Source organism: Lemur catta, chromosome 4 (assembly GCF_020740605.2).
Source record: "Lemur catta isolate mLemCat1 chromosome 4, mLemCat1.pri, whole genome shotgun sequence".
Taxonomy (NCBI): Eukaryota; Metazoa; Chordata; class Mammalia; order Primates; family Lemuridae; genus Lemur; species Lemur catta.
Window position 1 is genome coordinate 14094400 of NC_059131.1, and position 26010 is coordinate 14120409.

A 26010-nucleotide genomic window follows, 5' to 3' on the forward strand; every position below is an offset into this window, starting at 1 on the left:
CTCTATGTGGAATAGTGCTATTATACAATCCAGGCCACAGGGTATGGATGATCCCAAGGACACACTGTCAGTGCAAAGCTATACAGAGGCATTAAAGGCCAAAAAGAATTACAAGGACAGGGGAGCAGTAAAAGTTATAATCCTGAAGGGTGAACTGAGTTAGAGCATTCCTCTTATTTTCTGTCTCTACTGCCCTAGCTTTATTTTTCTTCATTATACAACAAATTATATACTATATCATACATTTATTTATTTGAATCCCCAACTCCTTCTCCAATGTGTCATAATATTATGTTCAATTACATGCTAGATATCTAGTGTCTACAATAACATCTAGCAGACAGTATGTGGGTGCATGATAAATATTTACTAAATGAAAACTAGAGGGCACAAACATTTTATACAGCATCAACTGCCTATGGTTTAGTTCTGAAAGATCTTGTAAATAGCGTGTAATTTAATAACCGTCTTATACACCAGAATCACTAACAACAAATTCTTGTTTGTTCCAGTTCTACGTAAACTATCTCAGCACCCACGTATGATATTCAAAATGTCAAAGAGTTCAGTGTTTCAATACACTATCTCACTACTGCCAATTCTTCAACTCCCCATTATTTCTGTTTATGTAGTTTCAAGAATTGTTCATAACAATAAATGATCACTAGCCCATTTGATTCTTTAACAATACATCAGATGACTTCTACAAATACTACTATAATTGGGTAATAGCATCAAATCCCACACATTGCCACAGGGTTTTTTCTAGTATCCCTGTCCTTTCTGTAGGGTGAGGGTGTTTTGCTTATCATTGCAATCTGTTTTTATACATATCAATTATATTTTTTCCTTTCAAAGGCCATTTGGTGATATCACTTCATGATAAAAACCTACAGCATCCTGCTAGAGTACATCCTCTAAAACCTTCAACCTAGTTTTCAAGTCATTATCTCAAACCTATTTCTCACACAAATTTCCTAGTAGTACCCTAAGTGCTCATCTTCTCTCCCTTATTCATTACAATTTCTATGCCATTGCTTATCATCACCTCAAACATAAGGCCTAATCTTATCCTTAATGCGCTAAAGATTGTCAACACCAAATTCAATATACATACTTACCCTAGGATATGTCTAAACCAGTTTGATTTGGTACCTTCCAAGAATCCTACCAATGTCTAGTGGGAATTTCTCCCATATCTAGATATTCTTTGATTCTATCAACTCCCAACACCAAACTCCTGATGTGCCTCTGTGTGACAATCATCTAATAATGCTAAACTGCATTTAGTTTTTAAAATCTCAGACTTTCAATTCTAGAAGGCTAATTGGTCTTATTTATAAAACTGAAAAATTAATTTCATCCACGGCAGGATACCATTCCTTACAAATTAAATAAGCAAAATGAAACCTAATTTATAATATAGATTAAACATTTAAAATTAGGTTGTCTACACATTGAAAGCAGGTTGCCCAAAACCTGTTTGGAGATTTGAGGAACAGTCCACAAAATGGGCTTATACTCTTCAAAAACGTCAAGGTCATAAAATACAGAGAAACAGTTCAATATTAAAAATAGAGCTGTGACAATTTAATGTCATGTGCGGTTCTCAAGTGGGCCCCAAATCAATCAATCAATCTCCCTCCCTCCCTTTCTTATGAAGGACATGAGTGAGAAAATTGACAAGTGAATAAAATTGGCTGACTTGATAATAATAAATCTGTGTTAACTTTCTGACTTTGATAATTGTGGTTATATGAAAGAATATCCTTGTTTTCAGGAAACATACACTGACATTAATGAATAAGGGATATTATGCCTGCAACCTCCTTTCAAAAGTATCAGGAAAAAAATAACTTTTGTTGGGGGAAGGGAGAGGAGGAAAGAGAAAGATAAGGTAAATGTGGTAAATGATAACACTTGGAGAACATGGGTGACAGGTATTTTGGATTTTTTTAAAACTAATTTTGTAATTCTCCCATAAGTCTAAAATTATTCCAAAATTAGTTAAAGACAAACAGGTCACCCATATTCATACTTCTGCTGTTGGTAGTCTAAAAGTAGATTATGTTCTGTACAAACTATATTAAATGGATAACAGACCCTTTTACTTCATCATTCAGTACCCACTACCATTCACTACTTCTTAATCATATTTGAATAGGAATATGTATAGGAAATGTAGATCACTACTATAATTTCACAGATAAGGTCACTATGATCTAAAAGCGATGTGGACCATCACATCACCATCAGCCAGGACTCCTAGGCCAGAGTTTATCACACAAGAGTGTGCTGCTCTCATATGCTATTTACAAAAGTATCTTTCACATTTACTCATAACAACTTAATAAAGGCAAATGCCTTATTATTTTACTAGTAGAAATAATAAGATTTTATAAGTTTTCATTAATTTCTTTAAGAAGTCTATTGTTTTAGAATCCTTCCCTATTAAATATCAGAAGTCAAAAAGGCAAAAAAAAACAGAGTCATCCCTTGATATCTGTGGGTGACTGGTTCCAGGACTTGCTCAGATACCAAAATCTGTAGATGTTCAAATCCTGCAGTCGGCCCTTCTTATCAGTGGGTCCTGCATCCCAAGACTATCTGCAGATGCAGAACCCATGGATCTGGAGGGCAGATTGTATTGGGAAAAACACAGGGAAGAAAAACAATATAACAACTCAAACAACCAAAAATAAAGAAATCTGATTAGCCTTTACTTTTCATTATTTTCCACCCTGTGATTTGGAATGACAGCTACTCAATCTATCAGATATGTATATATATTCAAAAAATTCCTGAGCCTTACTCAAGACATACTGAATTACCCTTTTTGAACAACTTTTATTTTTAAAACAATCTACTGGAAGGCTATTCTGATAGCAGTATTTGGGGATTAACAAATTAGAATCAAGATAATATAACGCTTCATTTTACAACAGGTTTTCAATTACTGATTTCAAATAAAAATGAAAAGTAGATTTGGGGTCCTAAAAAGGATACAACTACATATAGGCCACTAGATAAGAGCCTGTTTCAGAAGGCAGGGCTCTGAAAATAAATGAGACGATAATGGAAGATGACCAGTCAGCTGCAGTAGGCAAGGAATCAAAGACACAGAATGAGTTGCTGGGAATAGTCTAACATGAGGACAGTCTATTTTACAGCATTAATTTTAGTTACTTCTAGCCCATAAAGAGGTCTATTAATAATTTTAGTTCAGTATTTTCTCTCAGATTACCTTCCAAAAATAGGATTTGGAAACTCAGAGTAGACTGTGATATCCTTGGATAATCTGACTTATTACTACATCTATCTACATGTTGCTTAAGTTTGGTGGGAAAACCTAAAGTTGTAAAGTGGGGGGAAAGACTTTAGAGCAGTGCTTGTCAAGATGTACCTGAATCTTGATTACATATTTCTAAATACTTATAGTTATTACTATGTGCTAGACCTTGAGGGTCTGTGGCATGTAGTAATTATTACTTTGTTTTTTAAAGGCAACTATCCCTGAGACTAACTCAGTCTACCATCTGCACATTAACATGGCCTTGTTACCCTCCTGTGCGTGGTAACTTTTAAAAAGGCAGCAACCATTTATTGAACACTCTGTATTGGACACTGCAATAGGGAAATTTTGCATGAAATGCTGTACTGTATTGAGCTGTGCCCTCCAAAAGGTCATTTTTTTAAATGATATAAGCCAATTAGTTGTGGTATTTTGTTGTATTATGTGCTTCCAAGTTTTTCCAGCTTCTACCCATTATCCAATTGGCTAAGACTGGGCTACAGTTGGGAAACAAGAGGCCAGACAATACAGGGTAGAATTGTGTCCCCCACCAAAAATATGTTCAAGTTCTAACTGCCTGTATCTGTGAATGTAAAGTTATTGGCAAAGGGGGTCTTTGCAGATGTAAACAAATTAAAATGGGGTCATACTTAATTAGGGTGGGTTCTAATCCAATGACTAATGTCCTTATAAGAGGAGGAAAAACTGGATACAGAGACACATAGAGAGAATGCCATGTGACAATGGGGGCAAACACTGGAGCAACATGTCTACAAACTAAGGAACATCAAGGATTGCCAGCAACCACTGTAGAAAGAGGCAAGGAAAAACTGTCCTCTAGAGCCTTCAAGGGTCTTCACTTGGCCCCGTCAACACCTTGATTTCAGAATTATAGCTTCAGAACTGTGAGTAGAATAAATTTCTGCTGTTTGAAGCCATCTGGTTATAGTAATTTGTTACAGCAGGCCTAGGAAGCTAATATGAATGTCTTCTATTTTTAATTAATAAAAGTTAATCCTATACTAGCTGAAATACTATTACATGTTTAAATAATAAAGTACAGGCACACGAACAGTGAATGTTGAAATAAAGATAATAAAACATAGAAATATCATCACAATTGAATAAAGGAATAGTAAGACAATATTTCTTTCCAGATTAATATGCAAATGACAAGTGTGGGGTTTTTTCATTTTTCTCAGAATTTAAAAGTTTTTGCACGTATACACTGCATTTAAAGTAAAAATCTTTGTTTCTCTAAACTTGCAAGTGTTTGCCCTATTATTTTATGATACATTATTGTAACATCGCTGTATGAGAATGCCATCCTCTTAATTATCTATGAAACAAACATATCTCCACCATATCACTTATGAGACAACAGGCTTGGAGAACCTAAGTAACTTATTCAAGGAAGTACAGCTAATAATTAGACTGAATTTTTTACCATTATGTCTGTGTAATTCACTTTAAAGTTTTTAGTTATATTCAGCTATACTTCCTGGAGAACATTTAATGCCATGTGCCATTCTTAAATCTGAAAAATGACTGAAGTTACAAGGGGCATGAACTATATAAAATTTTTCTAATTAACAACTATATAGTTGCCATATAATAACACAAAAATTTTAATGGGACAAAGATTAAGGCTACAGTAACTTTAAAACCCTAAGTAATCCTAGTTAAAAGTATAATCATCTTCCACATAATTTTAATAGGCTAATATAAACAGCATCGACATGTCAAGTGTGCTACCTATCTTAAATCTGTAAATTTTATGACAATATGTAAGCAAACATTAGATGCAAACTATACACCAAATGTTTTAAAACAGAAAATAAAAATCGGTTGTATCCATTCCTACTGTTCCTGATCCTTTTCTAACAGCAATTCTCAAATCTTACCTTTTAGTCTCTACTGTTTAAACTTAAAAAAAAGGTAAGGGGAGACTATCGCCACAGAAGGTATTTAATAATCCTCCCTCACTCATCGAAGAGCATTTAAACAGGCTAAGTTTTACATACGAACTACATAGTCTTCAGGCTAGTATCACATCATTTCTATCAATAACCCACCTTGCCAATTTCTATTATTCCATCAAAAGGGGGTAGTTCTGTGCAGTTTCAAAAATTACCTATATTTTATATCTTTACTGAAAACCACCCCACTCTGCGATTAATGAATATGAGGACACTTTTAAAAACTTACTCCCCTCAAGCCACTGCACACCAGCGTGGGTGACCTTGTTTTTTAAAAAACAAACAAAAAAAACAAAAAAACTTACTCTCCTCCCCCTGTAAAAAAAAATTAGTAATAGGGTGAGCTTTTCCCCTGAGTATCTCAAATCACCCTTTCAGATTTGACCTGAATACTTTGGTTAACACATTTGGTATTAGTTTCATGACTACTAAACTAAGAAGGATTTATGTAATCTTAAGGTTTGTTTAAAAATTATAGATATTGGGGAGAATTTTGATCCTAGACAAACATTATGGGAACATTTATTTTCTCTCACAATGTGGCTGTTATAGTAGTGAGAAGAAGGTTGAACTGGGTAGGTATTGTGAAAAGATGTATTTAACCCAGAAAAACAAAAAACTTCACATACATGTAAAAACAAAAACTCCCCAACTGTCAAATAATTTCATTTTAGTGCAATATTGTCAAGAGTATGATCCTAACACAATTGAACAGAGAACACACTGACTGGGAAAGGCCAAATAATGCTTTTTAATGTAGAAATCTATGGAGGTTACAGAACATTTTTTTTTAAGAAAGGAAGGTAGCCGGTGTCTTTAAGAATAAAGTTATCAACAAAACATGGAAAAACAAGCTGGGCATGGTGGCAACCAGCTATAGTCCCAGCTACTTGGGAAGCTGAGGCGGGAGGATTGCTGAGGCTAGGAATTTGAAGCTGCAGTACACTATGATCACACCTGTGAATAGCCACTGCATTCCAGCCTGAATACAGCAAGACCCTGTCTCTTAAAAAAAATAAGCAAATAAAACCACTGAAATTCAACTACTCAAACATTTACCAAAATCTGAATATTCTTAAAGTTGTAGAGAAAGATCTTGGCTTTCTTGTTACTAATCTAGGGGGGAAAATAAACTAAGACGCAACTAATATAATCCAGTCTGTAGTATTGGTACAAAAAAACCCATGAAAAATAATAATTACAATGGAAAGAGTCAGTATGATTTTATAAGAGAATTATTATTATTTTATTTATTTATTTATTTTGAGACAGAGTGTCGTTCTGTTGCCTGGGCTAGAGTGCTGTGGCATCAGCCTAGCTCACAGCAACCTCAAACTCTTGGGCTCAAACGATCCTACTGTCTCAGCCTTCCAAGTAGCTGGGACTACAGGCATGCGCCACAATGCCCGGCTAATTTTTTCTATATATATTTTTTAGCTGTCCAAATCATTTCTTTCTATTTTTAATAGAGACGGGGTCTCGCTCTTGCTCAGGCTGGTCTCAAACTCCTGACCTCAAGCGATCCTCCCGCCTCGGCCTCCCAGAGTGCTAGGATTAAAGGCGTGAGCCACCACGCCCGGCCATAAGAGAATTATTAAATAAAGCATAGTAAGGCAATCGTATTACAATCATATTATAACTGCTGTTCTTGTCTGTATTTACCACAAAACTACAAACTTGATGATAGTGGATTAAGATGGTGATTTTTTTTTCCCAGTTAAGCAGAGTCTGGCATGTAGGTATTTGTAAAAATTCGAATTACACATAAAAATTCTCAAAAGGAGGCTAACTATGCAAAAGATAAACATAAAATACTAATTAGTAACTATAAATAAAACTTGCTGTTTATAACCTATTTAAGTATTTTAAAATATCACATAAAGGAAATCCTTATCTTATCAATTTTAATTTAAAAATTGACAGTAAAATATTTTAAGAAACCAGCCGGGCGCGGTGGCTCACACCTGTAATCCTAGCACTCTGGGAGGCCGAGGCGGGTGGATTGCTCGAGGTCAGGAGTTCTAGACCAGCCTAAGAGTGAGACCCCGTCTCTACCAAAAATAGAAAGAAATGATTTGGACAGCTAAAAATCTATATAGAAAAATTAGCCAGGCATGGTGGCGCATGCCTGTAGTCCCAGCTACTCGGGAGGCTGAGGCAGTAGGATCGCTTAAGCCCAGGAGTTTGAGGTTGCTGTGAGCTAGGCTGATGCCACGGCACTCACTCTAGCCCGGGCAACAAAGCGAGTCTCTGTTTCAAAAAAAAAAAAAAAAATTTTAAGAAACCCCTGAAGAACATTTAATTTGGGTTAAAGGTCAATTGTTAGCAAGTGTAAAACCAGAAAGAGGCCAATATAAATATACACTGACATTCAACATCCCCCATGAACAAAAAAACACACCCTAAACTTAGGGAACAAGATCCTTTTAATTTATTCAGGTAGATATTAGAAATAAAAGCATCCTTTGAGAGGCAGTATGATATTTAGAATAAGCCAGATAGACCTGAACTCAAAATTTTACTCTGCTTCATACTAACTTCATGACTACAAGTCACTTAGTTTCTTTAAGAATGAAATATGTGTGTGTGTGGTGGGAACAAGAAGTCAAAGTTCACTTCTCATTTCGATATTTAATTGCTCCAGCACAACTTACTGAAACCACCATCCTTTTGCTATACACTGGTGGGGCACCTTGGTCACAAATCAGGTAATTAAATGAGCAGGTCTATTTTTGGATATTCTATTCTGTTCCACTGTTCTATCTACCTATAGACCTAAACTATACTTCTGCCAATACCACAATTTTAGTTATTGTATCCTTTATAAATTTAGGTATCTAGCAGTATTAAGTTCCCTAACTTTGTTCTTTAATATTGTCTCAACTATGCTTGGTTCTGCTTTTCCATTGACGTTTTAAAAATCAGCTTAATTTCTTTTAGAAACCTGGAAAAATTTTGATAGCACTAAATCTATAGATCAACTAGTAAAAAGCTGGTATCTTCGTCGTAGTGAGGAGTCTTTCAGCCAAAAGCATGGTTATGTCCTTGCATTTAAGTCTTCTTTAATTTCTGTCAGTGTTTTATAGTTTACAATGTACAAGACCTTGCCCTTTCTCATTAGATTTATTCCTAGGTACATGGACAAGGAAACTCTCTCATGTGAAAATATTCTCTACATATACAATTTTGCAATACAATCCCAATGATACATATGCTGCTTTCATTTTTAAGTAATTTGGCTAACACTGCAAATCTCCCATGAAGCATATCTGGCTGTATTTTAAGAGCTACTTTTTGATCCTTAGTGTACATTATAAGCATAGCCCAATGATGTAAATTCCAGGTGAATTCTTGGTAGATGAAAGCAATTTTTTAGGCTAGGCACCATGGCTCACACCTGTAATCCTAGCACTCTGAGAGGCTGAAGCGGGAGGATCGCTTGAGGCCAGGAGGCTCAAGACCAGCCTAAGCAAGAGAGAGACCCCTTCTCTACTAAAAACAGAAAAATTAGCCAGGTGGAGTGGTGTGTGCCTGTAGTCCCAGCTACTCTGGAGGCTGAGGTGGGAGGATCATTGGAGCCTAGGAGTTGGAGGCTGCAGCAAGCTACGATGACACCACTGCGCTACAGCCAGGGTGACAGAGCAAGACTCTGCCCCCCCACCCCCCCTAAAAAATTAATAAAGATAATCTCTATCAGTTCTTAGTAACTACAAATTATTTCCATAAAGTCAAAGATGAATTTTTAACATGAACCCATACAGAGGTATCACATTTCAAAACAGAATCACATTTAATTAAAGTTAAAAAGTCACATGCACATGCACCTGGATATATTACAAAAGGTAATATCCCTAATCATAGATATAAATGGTAAATTAAAAAGTTCAATTTTTCCATATTATGTGAAAATGTTTTGAGGGCTAGGATTTAAACACAAAGTAATTAAGTAATATAAAGACTTACTTGCTAGCTCAATAAAAAGAAAAGATAGAGGAAAAAGTTGAGTGAGAAGCTGAAATGCAAATGTGAAGGAAAGGTAGGGTTAATGAAGCAAAAGGAAAACAATAAAATGACAGTAAATAATATATAAAATTAAGGTCAACAAACTACACATCAAGGGGAAAAAAGCATTTTGAAACATATACAAAAAAAGATCAGCCTTTTCTATTTTCTGCCTCTCATCCCATAAGTTCTTTTTCAAAAATTTAAAATATGCAATGGCAAGCAGAGTTCAGGTCAATGGAAGGAAGGTAGAAGAAAAAAAAATGCATTAGGCAGATGATGGGGAACATATAAGAAATCCTAGAATTACGAGTTAAAAAGCAAGTATGACACTGGAGTAAAACTGTATGGGAATTATGCATTATTTCTTTCCATTCAGTGTATCTACACAGGAACTACTGGAAATTTCACTGGAATGATCTTTTTTTGTGCCAACTACGTAAAGTATAGTAACTCCCTGCTGGGCATTTAACATCAACAGAATCCCCACAATTATTGTAACAAGCAAAAACTGTTGCCACACATTTCCAAACTGTTCACCTTCTTGTGAATTCTAGCACTAGGTATTTTAAACAAGTGCCCCAAGTGATTCTGATCAAAACATTGGATCAAATAAAGTATTTTCTAATCTTAAACCTGTGATTATCTTAAGTAAATCTGAGATAAACTGATGAAAACATTCTCAGACATCAGAACCACAAAGTATGGATAATGTTATTAAAGTGTAATCAATAAAAATACAAGGCCAAAAATGACTGTGCCCCAAAGGTAGCACAACTAAAACCAGTAATTTTATACAGAGAACCAAACATCACAAATTCCTCCACACAGTAATAGAATTTCAGAATTTCTTCACAACATATTTCCTACTCATCAGCAAATAAATTACTTTTAGACATATCAAAGGGCTATAGCTGTGCTTTAGTTTACATTATCATGAGCCATAAATAATATTCTGCTGAGCACTAAAGATGCTGCTCTATAGCCAGTCCCTAAATCATATACCTTAGATTACCAAATATTCTTATTTCAGGGAGTTAAGTGCTTAGACAGGAGTTTTTATAGAAATCTCAAGAATAACTAAGTACAGGGATCTAGAAATCTGGTAATCTTATGCACATCTTAACAAAAAAAAAAAGCATGACTTACACCACAGTGAGGTAAATATTAGTTTCTGAGAGGCTGATTAGAATATATTTATGTGCTTTGAAACACTGTTCAGCTCCTTATAGAACAGCGTAAGGGAAAAGGCAAGGATAGTATCAAGAATGAGAACTGTATGCTAACCTAAATTATATCATTTATTGGCTTGGGCAAGTCTCTTAGGCTCATCTGATCTTTAATTTCCTCATTTTTAATGAAGATATTAAACCAGCCTTATGTCAACAATCAGAATGAAATGAAATAATGAATATGAAGGTGCTTTAGAAACCTATCAAATTGCTATTTAGTTATAAGGAACTGTACTACTTAAAGGATAGCAGTATTTTCAATGTAAGCTTCAAAATAGTTTATATTGTTTTCTGCTCCCACTATTGACCATATATATGAAACTTAGAAAAATGGTTGTATCCTTACTTATTTTAATTCTTAAAATATTGAAGTAAGCTAAGTGAAGTAAGCTAATCAAATCTGCCAAAAGCCAGCAATTTTAGCAGAATGATCCTTAAAAGTTAGTATTATCCTGTCTGTTTTTAATATAAAATTTTCTGTGATTGGGAGAAAAGACAAGTCATGCAATTTTCTAATTCACAGCAAACCAAAGCACACTTATTTACTTACTCAACACATGACATTAATGAATTGCCGGGACTGATAGCCACCTTTCAATTAATTTCACCAAATTCAAAGTTCGGATTACACCTTTCAGTACCCCTTTCTCAAGAAAAAATTAAGCCAGTTCAAAACCAAATAGGTATAAGGGAAGAAGCCACTAGTATGTCAAAATCTAAGTCAAATAACAAAAATACAGAATGCTGCTTTATACCTAAGAAGTTCCATATAAAAAAATTACTATGAGCATAAAGACCAGAGTAAATCAGAAACCACTAAGACATAAGTTTATTAGAATAAGAAAAAGAAAGAAAACAAGGAAGGAACTAGCTGGTAGCTCCAGGTAGAAAAGTAAGATAATACTGGAATTATGCAATGTTCTTTACAAGGAATGAAATATATCAAAATGAAATGCTGACTTCTATCAGAGACAATGACTAATAAAAACTGTAGGTAGATTTTTTTTCTCCAACTCTACAGATCAATACAACATGAAAAAATAATTCACTTTAAATATTTTTACACTGAACCTAAAGGCCTAAACTTTTACACTGTTCTTTGCATTTCAGGATAAAAAAAACTATTAATCTTAAAGTAACTTTTACTCTCTTTCCTTGCTCCTTTCCATTTCTTTCTCTAACCTCCAGTAATTTAAGTGCTGCTTTAAAAAAATTATAGTCAACATGGGAGCCAATATGAAGGGGCTCCAAACAACCAAAGATGGTATAACTTTGGAATAAGAAATAGATATAAAATTGATGTCCCTCAGACTGCAATGGATGAAAAACATTATCCCCCAAATCTATCAATTTATAAAGATGAAGATAAAAACCCATGAGGCACCTTTAGAGGCTGGGAGGGTATCAACTGATTATTTTGAAAATTAGAAAATAAAGAAAAAGAATCACGCATTATCCTGACCCCTATATGAACTGTCTTTCTGGGTAGCCTCACAATTGATGAGGGAAACTTATTCTTCTTTATAGAAAAGTTCCATATTACAAATGTAGCACCATGGAGAAACAATCAGCAAAATCAAGTGTGTGAGAAATGTGACAGGACAAAAGTTTCTTCAACAAGTAAGTGGAAAGGAAAAAAGGATGAAGGAAAAACAATGACAGATTAAAAGACAAACAAATGCAATATCTGAACCTTATTTGGATGAATTCAAATAAAACAACTATAAAAAGACATTTAAGTCAATTAGGTTAATCAGAATTAATAAGAAATTACTAATTTAAACAGATGATATTGTTACAATATTTTTTAAAAAAGGAATCTCTTAGTAACACATACTAAAAAGTAGAAAAATAAAAATTATCTTCTTATGCTTCTAACATCAACATAGTAAGTGACAGCATTACAAATCTGAACAAAAATGTTTTAGATCATTATAAAAAATGAACACTCAGGCCAGGCGCGGTGGCTTATGCCTGTAATCCTAGCACTCTGGGAAGCCGAGGTGGGCAGATCGTTTGAGCTCAAGAGTTCGAGAACAGCCTGAGCAAGAGCGAGACCCCATCTCTACTAAAAATAGAAAGAAATTATATGGACAACTAAAAATATACAGAAAAAGTTAGCCGGGCATGGGGGTACATGCCTGGCTACTGAGGAGGCTGAGGCAGGAGGATTGCTTGAGTCCAGGAGTTTGAGGCTGCTGTGAGCTAGGCTGACGCCAAGGCACTCTAGCCCAGGCAACAGAGTGAGACTGTGTCTCAAAAAAAAAAACAGAAAAAGAAAAAGAAAAAAAAGAATATAGATCAGAGAGTATGAAAGTCTTGCATTATGATTCAATCATAGGGAAGTGCAGAAGAGATTATTTTCATAAATAGTATGCAAACAGCAAATTTATGAAATCATCTAAATTATTTTCAACCTGGTAGGGGTCTATTCATTGTTAACAACATTGCCAGTCATACTACAACTAAAAGCTTTGGGAACTGGAAGAACACAAAAGAAAATAATGCAGATAATTCCTAATTCCAATCAGAGGTGTATTATTGTAAAGTATCAGATTTCAAGCTGAAGCTAACCTAAGAAGTTTACCTATGGGTACAAAAGTATCAAACTATAATGCAGAACTGCTGACCCAAGTAGTGATTATTTCTGTTAATTGATTAGAATTCCTTCCCTAAGCATCTATTAGGCTGGTTTCTTCTTTATGGTCTAAAGAAGGGTAGAGAAGTATGTATTTAGATTGCTCTTTAATTATGAAGACATCTAAAAAGTAACTTAAAAACAATTGCTAAGCTACATAGAACCACATTTACTGCTATTCATACAGGCTCTAAACACAACACAAGCTAACAGAACAGGAATCTAATCTGAAACTTACCTATGAAAAGATGACAGGACATGACAAATATCTTAACAAAACACAAAACTATTATGATAGGTCTATTGTTGGGTTTGTTATGTTCCAAACTTTTATGTCCATTTCAAAGACATGTCTTATGTAGTAGGGGGTGTCTGAGTAGTAATAAAAGAAATCAGGAACTGGGCAGCTCCTGTGACTAAGAACAGATGATAAATGAAGGAAGAATATTAGGCTAAACACTGGTAAATCTGCACATATAGTGCTGAAAGCAGATCTTAGGACTCTATCTGAATAAATTAATCAGTTGTATGTATTGAATATCCCCAAAAGACTAAAAGGTACAGAATCTGGGGCAAAGGACCACAGTTTTAAAAAAGAAATCTAGCTCATTGTACAATAAATGATCACTGCAACAGATGTCTTTGTTACATGGACATTTACTGTACTAATGGGCTTTAAGAAAAAAAAAGGCTATACCCATATGATTGGGAGGAGGAAGTCAAACATTATCAACTAACTTATCCACATACAATAGCAACATTAAGTTTTAACCACAAGTTGATTTAAATCTTTCCAACCACATACAAGTCAGCAAGAGAATCCCTCGGTTTCAGCTGAGGAAACTAGAATTACCAAAATTCAAAATCTAATTTTAATGAAATATTTTCTTTGACAAGATAGGGATTTATACACCGCCTCTGATGTCCAAAAACTCTGCAAAATATATTGTTATCTACACGATAAATACTTGCCCGGAGAGGGAAAAAAGGCAACCACCAATTTAATAATTTGGGGGTTGGGAAATTTTAATATACAGACATAAACAAAAATGCTCCAATTTCAGGGTACAACAAGCCTAAAACATTTTTTTCTTTTAACATATTCAAAAGTAAGAGAAATATATGGCCCAAGCCCATAAGCTTCTCTAACTCACACACTAAATTCATATTTCCTGATGTAACCGGTAAAGTGGCCAGGTGTTCAAAGGCCAAAGCAAAAACTATTGTACTAACTAAATTATTTAAGTTCAGTAAGTAACTGTGTGACTAATGTTTTTCTTATGGTGTGCAAAAACTTTTGATAGTGAAATTTCTTTTTCACTATCATGTATACATAGCTGACTTTTCAGATGCTCTATAACACACAAATCAAAAGCACAGACAAGAAAAAAACACACCATTGTACTTCATAAAAGAAACATAAGATACAATAGGGGGTCTTTACCTTACTGTACATTAGACCCTCACTTTGAATTTTCAGGAAAGTAGAACTTTTTCAAAAGGCTAATATCTAAAAGCAAAAGCAATTTGGCATGTTTTATCCAACATTAAATATTTTACATATATTATAAACACACACACAAACACACATACATGTATACATACAAATAAAAAGGGTTTTGGTTGTTTTTTTACCTAAATGCAAACTGGATGAGGATCCATGTGATGAAAGTGATGGCGGTGGCGTAAGTGAATGTCCTGGAGTTTGGCTTGGCAGAGGCATGCCTATTGGACTTGGAGAGGAGGAAAATCCCAGACTATTGTAAAATGGTTGCCCTATGGGTGCTAGGCTGCTACTAGATCTTTTGTACAAGTCAGAGCTAGTAGATAGAGACTCTCTCCTTGTGGCACTACTACTTGCAGAACTGCCAACTGAAGAAGAAATAAAAAAAACCCTAATTACATACAGTGTTAACTGAATAAAATCTATCCCCAACTCTTGCTGGGCAATAACAGAAGTGATCACAATAATTATTTTTAGAAACATTATGGAGAAGATAATTACTGTGATAACTATATATACTAACTTATTAATCATAAAAGGGTATAAATGCACCCCAATAAAGTAAACAATTAACAGAGCAGTCATATGTTTCATTATTTCACACATATTTACCACTGACACATATGATTACTGTGCTTTAATACCCTGGTATGATTTATAAACCCTGGAATTGCAAGTTGTTTGTATTAGGACATGCTAGAAATTAAATTCCAAATGGTTAGATTTTGGTAGTATCCTAGTCTCTGGAACCTGATTCTTATACTTTGACTCAATGCTAAGAAAAGATTATCCTAATAAATGGAATAATTAATACATTTCCTTCACCATTCACATTTGATATGGCTTCTAGCTGTGTTCAAAACATAGCCCTTTAAAAGTCCATATTGGCCCGAATATCAGTCAGTTGTGAAGTACAGACAGCAACTAACTCCTCAGTATTTTTTACACTACACATTCTCCCTTGTTCTCCAACAACTAAATTACAAAATATATATGCAAACACTACACTGTCTTTTAGAAGATTAATAGTCCTCATTACCCTTATCACACTAACTGGCATGCATTCACTTATCCCTCCAGGACTCTTGCATTCCTAAGATTCTATTACTGGCTTCCTGGGTCCTTACTCAAGTGAAGACTGACAAGGTTTTTTTTTTTTTTTTACCTTAAAAAATATACAATTTCTCTTATCTCACAAGCCTTATTGTACTTCATACCCAATTCCTTTGATTTAATCCCTAATTTAACTACTAGCCTCTTTATCCTTTTCCTTTTTGTTTTTTGGAGACAGAATCTCACTTTGTTGCCCGAGCTAGAGGGAGTGCCCTGGCATTAGCCTTGCTCACAACAACCTCAAACTCCTGGGCTCAAGTAATCCTCCTGGCCTCAGCCTCCTGAGTACCTGGCACTACAAGAGCTTGCCACCACGCCCGGCTAATTTTTTTGTTTCTATTTTTAGTTGCCTGGTTAATTTTTTCTATTTTTAGTAGAGATGGGGTCTTACTCTTGCTCAGGCTGGTCTAGAACTCCTGAGCTCGAGAGATCCTTGCCCCCTCAGCCTCCCAGAGTGCTAGGATTTTACAGGCATGAGCCACCAGGCCAGCCTCCTTTCCTTTTTATATTCCACAAAATCACAAAGAATAGACTCACACTACCATGTAGGCTTTGGTGAGCTACGCATACTCAGAAGAGCAAATCAAGATCTAGTTGTTAATCAATACATATCTGGATAATCAAATTCTTTACCATGTGTGTAAGGGCTGTGCAAAACTCCCAATTATCAAATCTCATTTAGAGTCCGCATTTTCATCAATTACGTTTCCTTCCTATTTGTAAGTGCTAGCTTCTTTTAACTGAATGCCTTTTACATCTAAGAATTTCATATTATACTTCTTAACCTGCCAAATAATTTTTTTTAAGGGCAAGCTCTATATTCGGACCAATATGGCAATTCTTTTCAAGGAATTTTGAAGTTTCTATTAAATCTTTGTTTTCCAATCACAAGTCATACATAAGTAGGTCATACAGGATATAAAGAAAAAAAATTAAGGACAGAACATGATGGGTGGACCATGTTAAGCTTATAGTACAGATAAAAACTTAATTATGTTGGTTTTGCCAAAATTCAAAATTCTATAAAAACAGGGGAAAAAAACAAACAGGCTCATGCTATCATATTAGGCAAAAGATTATAAACCTACTCAATCTTTTATACCAGCCAATGAAGTTTCTGAAAGACTGATCATGTTTATTGAAAATTTCACATTTTAAGGTATCATGTGATAGGAAAATACTAGGTAGCTGTATGTGTCTTAATGGCAAAACAAATATAAACACTAACGTAATAAATAGCTCCTCTTAACTTGGTTTTGGCAAAATTGTCAACATATGCTACATTAACTATGCTAATTTAAAAGGACACTGTCAAAGTGATTTTTTAAAATATGGCTACATTTTAAATTCCTATTTATTTCAGAAAACAACTTAACTGACAAGGAAAAAAGACAAAAGCTCTCTAACGAGAGCAGCATTATCATTCCCCTGGCAAATAACCAAAGATACCAGTTTTGACACATGCAATACTATTTTCCTCCAAAAAGGAAAATCCAAGCCAAACATTTAAAAATTATTCAGAAATAACTTTAAACATAAAGAAGCTGGCTCTTTAAACTTTTACTTTATTCCTAAATTATCTGCAACAATATGACTATGAAATATGATATGAAGTGCACCTAAAATATCTAAGAGGCCAGAGAGACTGCTAATCATTCATCAACTGGGTAAAAAAGGTTAAATTACAAACCTTCAATTATAATAGCTCTTTTAAAATAGGTCATAGAAAGGATGATTTAATTACTATGTTACAATGGCTAAGCTTCCTGGCCAACTATATTATGAAATAGGGTATTTAACACTGTTAAACATTAATAATTTCATCATAGAGGTAAGAGAATGACTATGTGTACACATGCACACAACCATATCATATCTTAGATTTCCTCTAAGTATGTAATTGCCATAATGTAGGACGGCAGTGGGCAGACTTGTTGTAAGAGTACATATGTGTGGCACTTGAATGAACTCTCACAAAATATCCAAGAGGGAGATGATAGGTTATTGGCTTTCAGGGGTGGTAATCACTAATGCCCTCTAAAGCAAGATAAAAACAAATCTTTTTCAGACTGTAAGTCAGAACTAAGTAAGCAATACTTATAAATAAGGGAGGCGTGAAGATCAATTTTAGGGAAAAGGGCATCTGGAGGGGACAAAATGCTCATGCCAACCAGTTTCTGAATATAAGAGAAACCGTCTTAAATAAGAGACAAATGGGAATTTGGAAGAAGAATCGAGCAGGGGATCCTATAAATCTACACCAGACATCAATGACATATTACACTAGAAAGAGGAACATGGGGTTTATCAAAGCTCTACTTTTCCTGGATTATTTAGGGTGCACAATCTGTAGTTTAGAAACTAGTTATTTCCACAAAGTTTGTTTTTTAAGTTACTTGTTCTGTTTTCCTCAAAATATTTAGGATTCTTTGGGGAAAATGTCCCAATTGTGTTAGAGACAAAGAATCAGTCCTATGGGAGTGTGTGAGCTGGACATAAAAATACAAAACTCCAAAAGGAATGAAAAACTAAGGTAGGAAAATTAAAAGATTTAACACAATCTCCCTGTTTACTGGATTTTCCTTCAGAAGTTCTTATGCCCATTCTTTAGATAATTTTATGTTAGGCAAGTATGACATTTCCTTGTTATATTTCATTGTAACAAAAAAGCACTCTGCCTCTAATAGTTTATAGCTGTTCTAGACCATCTCTTCAATAAATATGAATGGTAAAAGTTCAGAAGACATTTCCATCCTTAGAAAACTGGCAAGCACGGTTAATGATGACTGGCATATGTTAGTTTTGCCATTTTCCACACCAGAAAAGAATATAATCTGATGTGGTGGAAAAATAGATGAGAAGCAGATATTAAGGATTCTAGAACATTAAGGTAAAGAAATAGAAAATCTTTTGAGGTCCAAATAAATAGCCCTGCCCTAACGGAATTAAAGGCTGCCAATTGTACCAACAGAACTAGGTAAGCTGTTTTTTTCATAATGTTTCCTGAATACTCCAGAAGCCTCAGAGAATATACAAAGTGTGTCAACATGGAGTCAACATGGGCCTCTTCTGATTTCACTTAATTCTTCCTCAGTCACAAGATCTAGGAACCAGTTTGTATGGGTCAGTTATTTATTTGAGAAGCTATTTAAAATTTCATTTCTAAATGTTATATAAAGTTAAGAAATGTGAATAGGTACTCTTTTAAATGAATTTATAGTGACAAATGCTAAATTATTTAAAGATAAGCATAATGGTTGTTTCTTAGGGGCTTCTATTTAGAACATTTCATTACATAATTTTAAAATAGATTATGCCAAGTAAAACCATAATGAACCACAAGCATTTAGTAAGAATGAACCATCTGCTAAGCACACAAAGATAATTATTTTAAAACACCAAAACTTTAAGATGGCAAAATATTTATCTCCTCAAACACTAATATTATGTAGAGAATGAGGAAGAGCTAATAATTTATATACAATATATTGATCCAAACAAACCTTACTAAAATAAAAATTCCAGTAATAAATTTCAGGGGAAAAAGGAAATGTATTATATTTGAGTAAGGATGGGCTTCTTGAAGTGAGTTAAACATTTATAAATGTTTAAAAGATTTGCAGGAATATTTTTTTCTTCTATAAAATTAAACAAATAATCCAATATCTTATTCCTGTCTTCCTATACTACATGCTATTATTGCTTATTTTTATATTAAAAACACACATATTCTTCATGTCCACTTATCAGAGTACACCCATCTTAAAAACAAACTTACCTGATGAACCAAATCCACTGAGGGCTGAGCCTATAGCAGCACCCAAAGAGCTGCCACTTCCAAAGCCAAGAGATGTACTTCCAGGTTGACCAGGTCCATGAGAAAATAAAGAACTGCTCTGGGAGCTATTAGTCAAAGAACTGCTCCCATAAAATGAATTAGATTGCAGATTAGTGCTTGGCTGCTGTTGCTGCTGCTGCTGTGGTGGCTGAGTGCCAATTGGCCGAAACAGACCATTTGTGCTGCCTGTAAGACTATTTGCAGTTCCTCCCGCTGCTGCCGCCGCTGCTGTTAAAAAAAAAAAAGAAAGAAAGAAAATTCAGATACTTCTTAAAACTACACAGAAAACTATTCTGTATTTTTAAAATTGTATCTCTACACCAGAAAAATATCATCCTAAAAACGTCAGTTACACTTACCAGCTTGTGCTGCTGCAGAACTAATTAAAACAGGTGTTGGAGCCATTAATCGAACTGGAGCTCCAAGGCCAGTTCTTGCTCCAGGGCCAACCACTAAGGCACCAGTCTGATCATAATAGGCAGTTGGAGCTAGTACTTGGTAGCCTAGATAACATTAAAATAAATGTTTACTAATAAAAACACTTGTAAAAACATGCATATTTATTTCCCCCTACACTTGCATTTTTTTCAAATAGGAAACACAGCTATTTAATACTATTACTATAAACCCTTAGTTACCATATGAAAAGCAACACATTTGAGAAAGTCATAATATATGAAAAATATAATGTCATTAAACATTTTTTGTCTAAATTTTAACAGAGATATCTGTAACAGAGATGCCTTTCACTTATGTGCCACAAAATGAAGAGGTATTTTCCTTATAGAAAACTGTAGGGTATCAGGAGCTGATATTAGAAATGTCAGCATTTAGTCACCGCTGAGAGAAGGATGAAAAAAAAGACTTGTGGGGGGGGGAGTGAGGTAGAACACTGTAAGAAAGGTTTACTATGCAATTTCAGTAAAGTTCTAAACCATGTGCCTCATTACCAGCACTTCCTTGGATTTTCATTTGTAAGTATCTCTTTAAAAACTTAAATCATGATCTGAACAGATACCTTAAAATCTTATGGTTTATTTGTAAAGGTTCTTAGGCTAGAGTTTGAATAAAGATTATGCGGGCATTAGTTTTATTGTAGCCTTGAGCACAGGCAGATAATTTGTATTATTTAGAACTAAAGGAGAGTGAAGTTTACTTCTTTGCAGACTTTCTCAATGGGGATTCTTTGAACCAAAGAACACAGAAAATGACTGGAGTGACTGTTTTGTCAATTCTCCCAAGGATGGTACATAACAAGTACCACTCTAGAGTCACAGGAGAGAAGCTAACTATTATTAATATATAGAGTGGAAATTTTGAGAGCAATAAGACTTAATTCTCTCTTGGAACTAAGGTTGAGAAAGGTTGTCTTATACAGTGACATGGACTCAGGCCCAATAGCCTAACAATTACCTGCAAAAATGTACTGGTAACTTCTAATACTTTCAGAAGTTTTTTGAAACACAGAATATACTGAAATATAATACATTCCAACATGAATTTTTGAGTTTCATCTTGTTAAGGCTTTACAGAAGCAAAAGTCACAGTAAAATTAGTCACAAAGCAGCATGACAATTTTATTGCCTTCAAACACAGTGGGTTAAATTCAGTTCAAGTACAATAAACACTGCTGGGATAAACACTTCACCATTACGACTGATACTTTTCATATGAAAAGGCTGGTTTTTGGTAAGTACAGTAATTCTAAGAATAAGCATTAGCACACTGCTAATGAAACATCCACATTACTAGCACATCTCAATCTGCAGATTGTCAGTCAATAGTTTTAACTGGTACAACACACAAAAACACGCTAGTTCAAACGCATCATCTACTGAATATCTGAATTAAATAAAAGTTAATCCATTTGGACAGTTGGCTGCAAACACTATACTGACAGATCAAACAGCAATTAACTGCTACTTAAATAGCATACATAAATTACCAAAAAGAGGAAACAGCGTAGTTGACTCATCCCTGAAGACATGTTCACTGACCTTCTAAATCCTTCTCAAATCCATCCATTCTCTTGATTGCCACTATCCTGCCAAACTAACTAGATCTATGTGGTCTGCACTCATTCTTTTGCCCCACTTCTATAACTTACTCTTCAGAGTGATCTTTTAATACTCAATCTAATACCTCAGCCCTGGTCAAAACCTTCCAAAGGGTTTCGAATGAAAAGTAAAACTCAGAATACGGCCCACAGTATGATCTGGTTGGTCCCTGGCCATCTTTCTGGTTTCACCTGACACACTCATTCCTTTTGTGCGGTGGGAAAAATGAGGTTTCAAAAGCTCCCCAAAGGTGCCATGCTTCCTCTCACTACAGGGCTTTGGTGTATTTTGTTTCCTTCTCACAGAATGCTGTTCTTTCCCTCTTTCATTCCCTACTTAGCTTAATTAATTTTTTATGCATTTATCCATTTGACAAATATTTATCAAGTAGCTACCATATGACAGGCACTATTCTAAGTACTGGGATAGAGCAGGGAACAATAAAAAGCAATATCTTTATTCTCAAGGAAATTATTTTCTACTGGAAATAGAGACAAAATAAGTGAAAGAAACTCATTAGACAGTTTTAAGTATTAAAAGGAAAGAAAAATTAGGGGATTGGAGTATTGAGTGGTGACAGTTGTAGTGGTAATTTAAAATTGGGGGTCAAGAAGAATCTCTATAACAAGATGATATATGAGGAAAAAATCTAAAGGAATTGAGAGAACAAGTCAAGCACGTATCTGTAGAAAGGGCTCTTCAAATGGAACACAAAATAAACCAGTATGGCTAAAACAGAGACAGAGAGAAAGTAAGTTGGATAACAAGCGGGCCAGATTCTTACAGGCCACTGTAAGAATTTGAACTTTTACTCTAAAAAGGTAGGAAACCATTCATTAGAGGGTTTTTAGGAGGAGGGAGTTATTGTGCCTTTGCTTTCCCTCCTAGCTACTGTGTAGAGAACAGACTTCATGGGGTAGAAAGAGGAGGGCAAGATGAAACACAGGAACACAGACAGAAAGCTAATGCAGGTGAGATGTAATGGTGACCAAGTCAGAGTAGAAGCGGTTGAAGTAGAAAGGTAGTTGAATTCTGAGAGCCAGCAGGATTTGTTGAGACTAGATGTGGGGTGTGGGGGGTGGGGGGAAAGGAGTCAAGAATTGCTCCTATTTTTGGCTTAAGTATTACAACAACGGAGTTGCTATTTACTGTAAAGATAGACACCACAATGCATTTGTTCAGTCTACATTTTTTTAATATGAGATATTTCCTAATATTATAGCTTATGATTGATTTTCCTCATACTAGATATTTATGCCTTCTTTCTTTTTAATGAGCCTCTCAGAATTTTATCAACTTAGTCTTTTTAAAGTAACTTTTGGGATAACTGATCCTCTTTGTGATATGTTTGTCAAATCCATTCACATCAACTCCAGCCTTACTATTGGCTTACTTCTACATTCTTTGGGTTTATTCTCTTTAGTTTCCAGATGAATGCTTAGCTCATTTCCAGTCTTTCTTCTTTTCTAATGTTTCCATTTAAGCCTATATGGTCTCCTTCTATGTTGTTTCAGTTGAGTCCACAAGGTTAAATATGTAGTATTTTCACTATAATTCAGTTCAAAAGTTTCTAATTTCCATTGTATTGTATTTTTGTTACTAGGCAAGTCTGTTGAGTGGTTGAGTGTATGAAGGGTGTGGAAAGGGAATTTAAAAATAAAAACCATGGTCCTCATACTAATGAACTGTACAATCTAATAGAGAAGGAAATACACCATTTTCTTAATTCCAAGATGCCATTTACTTCAAGACATAGCATTGATCTAATATCTAATAACTTTCCTGAAGAGAGAGAAATAAAACTCTTTCTACTTTAAAGACATTTCCCATTTTTAAGCATGTTCAAGTAAGTGTTGTACAACTGAGAAAATAGGCCACAAACAGCTAAATGAAATGCAAGGCAGACAGAAGTACTAAAGAAAGGTTCAAGTAATGTGCCACAGTAAGGCAGAATGAGTAGAAACTGTTAACGAATGAGCACTGGGAAAGGCTGAGGAAAGCTTCATGGAAGAGATCGTATTAAAAGATGAGAAGGAAAGTTAATCACAAAATGTTTAAAGATAGATTTTTAAATAGAAAAACTATATGCACCAATTCTGTTTAAAATTTATGGAAAGGTATTCTAAGAAGAACATGAGCTAGGACTAGAGGCATAAAAGTACTATTGTATTTGGAGAACAGTATGTGGTCTAGTATGGTAAAGCATAGGACTATACAGGCAGGTCACAGATTAGGTTAAAAAGAGTTTGGGGGCTAGGTGCGGTGGCTCATGCCTATAATCCTAGCACTTGGGAGGCCAAGGCTGGTGGATTGTTTGAGGTCAGGAGTTCGAGACCAGCCTGAGCAAGAGCAAGACCCTGTCTCTACTTAAAAATAGAAAGAAATTATCTGGACAACTAAAAATATACAGAAAAAATTAGCTGGGCATTGTGGCGCATGCCTGTAGTCCCAGCTACTCGGGAGGCTGAGGCAGAAGGATTGCTTAAGCCCAGGAGTTTGAGGTTGCTGTGAGCTAGGCTGACGCCATGGCACTCTAGCCAGGGCAAAAGAGCGAGACTCCGTCTCAAAAAAAAAAAAAAAAAAAAAAAAAAAAAAAAAAGAGTTTGCGGCTAGATAAAGTGTAAGAACCAGAACAGTATAAACTGACACGTATTTTTGTCAAGGGTACCTAAAAGGAGAATAAAAAGATGAAATGAACCAAAGAGATTAGCAGAAAAAGAGTTAGTGAGAGGATAAGAGAGAGGCTAAACAAGAACAGCAGAGAAAAGAAATGAACACAGGACAGAATGGTTAAGGCCAGGCACAGTGGCTCATGCCTGTAATCCCAGCATTCTGGGAGGTGGAGGCAGGAGGATCGCTTGAGCTCAGGAGTTCGACCAGCTTGAGCAAGAGTGAGAACCCATCTCTACTAAAAATAGGAAAATTAACTGCGTCTGGTGGCACATGCCTGTAGTCCTAGCTACTCAGGAGGCTGAGGCAGGAGGATTGCTTGAGCCCAAGAGTTTGAAGTTGCTATGAACTAGGCTGAACCATGGCACTCTAGCTTGGGCAACAGTGACTCTGTCTCACCAAAAAAAAGAAGAAAAGAAGGAAAGAAAGCAAAGAAGGAAGGAAGGAAGGAAGGAAGGAAGGGAGGGAGGGAGGGAGGGAAAGAAAGAAAGAAAGAAAGAAAGAAAGAAAGAAAGAGAGAGAGAGAGAGAGAGAGAGAGAGAGAGAGAGAGAGAGAGAGAGAGAGAGAGAGAAAGAAAAGAAAGAAAGAGAGAGATAGAGAAAGAAAGAAAGAAAGAGGATAAATAATAATATACACAAATTTGGAGAGATGAGTTCATTTTCTGACACTTTCAGTTTGAGGAGTGGCTGGAACATACACATGGTAATGTCTGGTATACAGGGTAGACATGTGTTAGTTGTTCACAAAATAATCTAAGATGCGGATGTAAACTTATAGGGACGATATAGTTGAAATGGTTAAAGTAGACAGACTCCCAAAGAATGTCAAGTATCTGCCTTTTTCCAATACTGAAACCAAAACTCAAAGAGGAAAATGACTTGGTCAAGGTCATACAACTGCTAAATGGTAGAAAATCAGCAGATCTGACTCCAAAGCATGTAGTTTATTAAGCCGGATTGTCTTCTATATTTCAGGACATACACAGAGGAAACAAAGACTGATAAAAAGCAATGAGAAAGGTGGGAAAGTCAAGAGAGTAAAATATCACAGAGGTAACAAGAGAAAGGAGTCGCAGAGAGTTGTATCAGGATGAAATACAATAAACAGAAAAATAAGGGTGGAGGAAAGGAAGTCATAATTTGCAATTATCATCAAGTAATGTTAGAGATATTGCAAAGGAATCATGGAACAGAGGGCTTAAAAAGTGTTGGGCAGAGTGTATCTGACAAGTGGTCCATAAAGGGAGCACAATACACACAAAACTTTACAGGATGAAGACGCAGACTAACACAATGGTTGAGGAGAAGGAGGTGGCAGACGAGAAAAGACTGAAGATATAAGACTGAAAAACAGCACATAGGATGAAACAGTAAGAGTTAAATATAGGACAATGAACAGGAATTTGATATAATTGAGAACTGAAGAAAAATAAGAAGTGGAAGTGTTAAAATATGAGACTGGAAGGAACATGAATTTTTCTCAAGTGAGTTATTTTTAATAGAGCTCATTAGGTTTGTAACTATTTGGATATGGAAAATGAGAATTATTTCATCACAGTTCTGGGCAGAATGAAGCAAAGGTGGCATCAGCTATCATATGAAAAGCTCACAAGGCACTGAGATATAGAAATATTAATTCTAGGAAGGCCCTATTTTAGAAACTGGTTTTTACGTTTATATTTCTG

At 35.2% G+C, this 26010-nt stretch overlaps 1 protein-coding gene across 14 annotated transcripts in view; it reads right to left on the reverse strand.

Moving 5' to 3' along the window:
- PUM2 (pumilio RNA binding family member 2) overlaps positions 1 to 26010 on the reverse strand; it is a 91258-nt gene that overhangs the window by 16869 nt on the left and 48379 nt on the right. For 9 of the 14 annotated variants that reach the window (XM_045549097.1, XM_045549092.1, XM_045549098.1 and 6 more), the window contains 3 exons: positions 19958 to 20101; positions 19539 to 19826; positions 14779 to 15015 (listed from right to left, as the gene is read on the reverse strand). In XM_045549097.1, the coding sequence (XP_045405053.1) occupies positions 14779 to 15015; positions 19539 to 19826; positions 19958 to 20101 (669 nt within the window). The remainder of the gene's footprint in view (positions 1 to 14778; positions 15016 to 19538; positions 19827 to 19957; positions 20102 to 26010) is intronic. The other 5 variants (XM_045549103.1, XM_045549104.1, XM_045549105.1 and 2 more) reach the window with 1 other exon arrangement.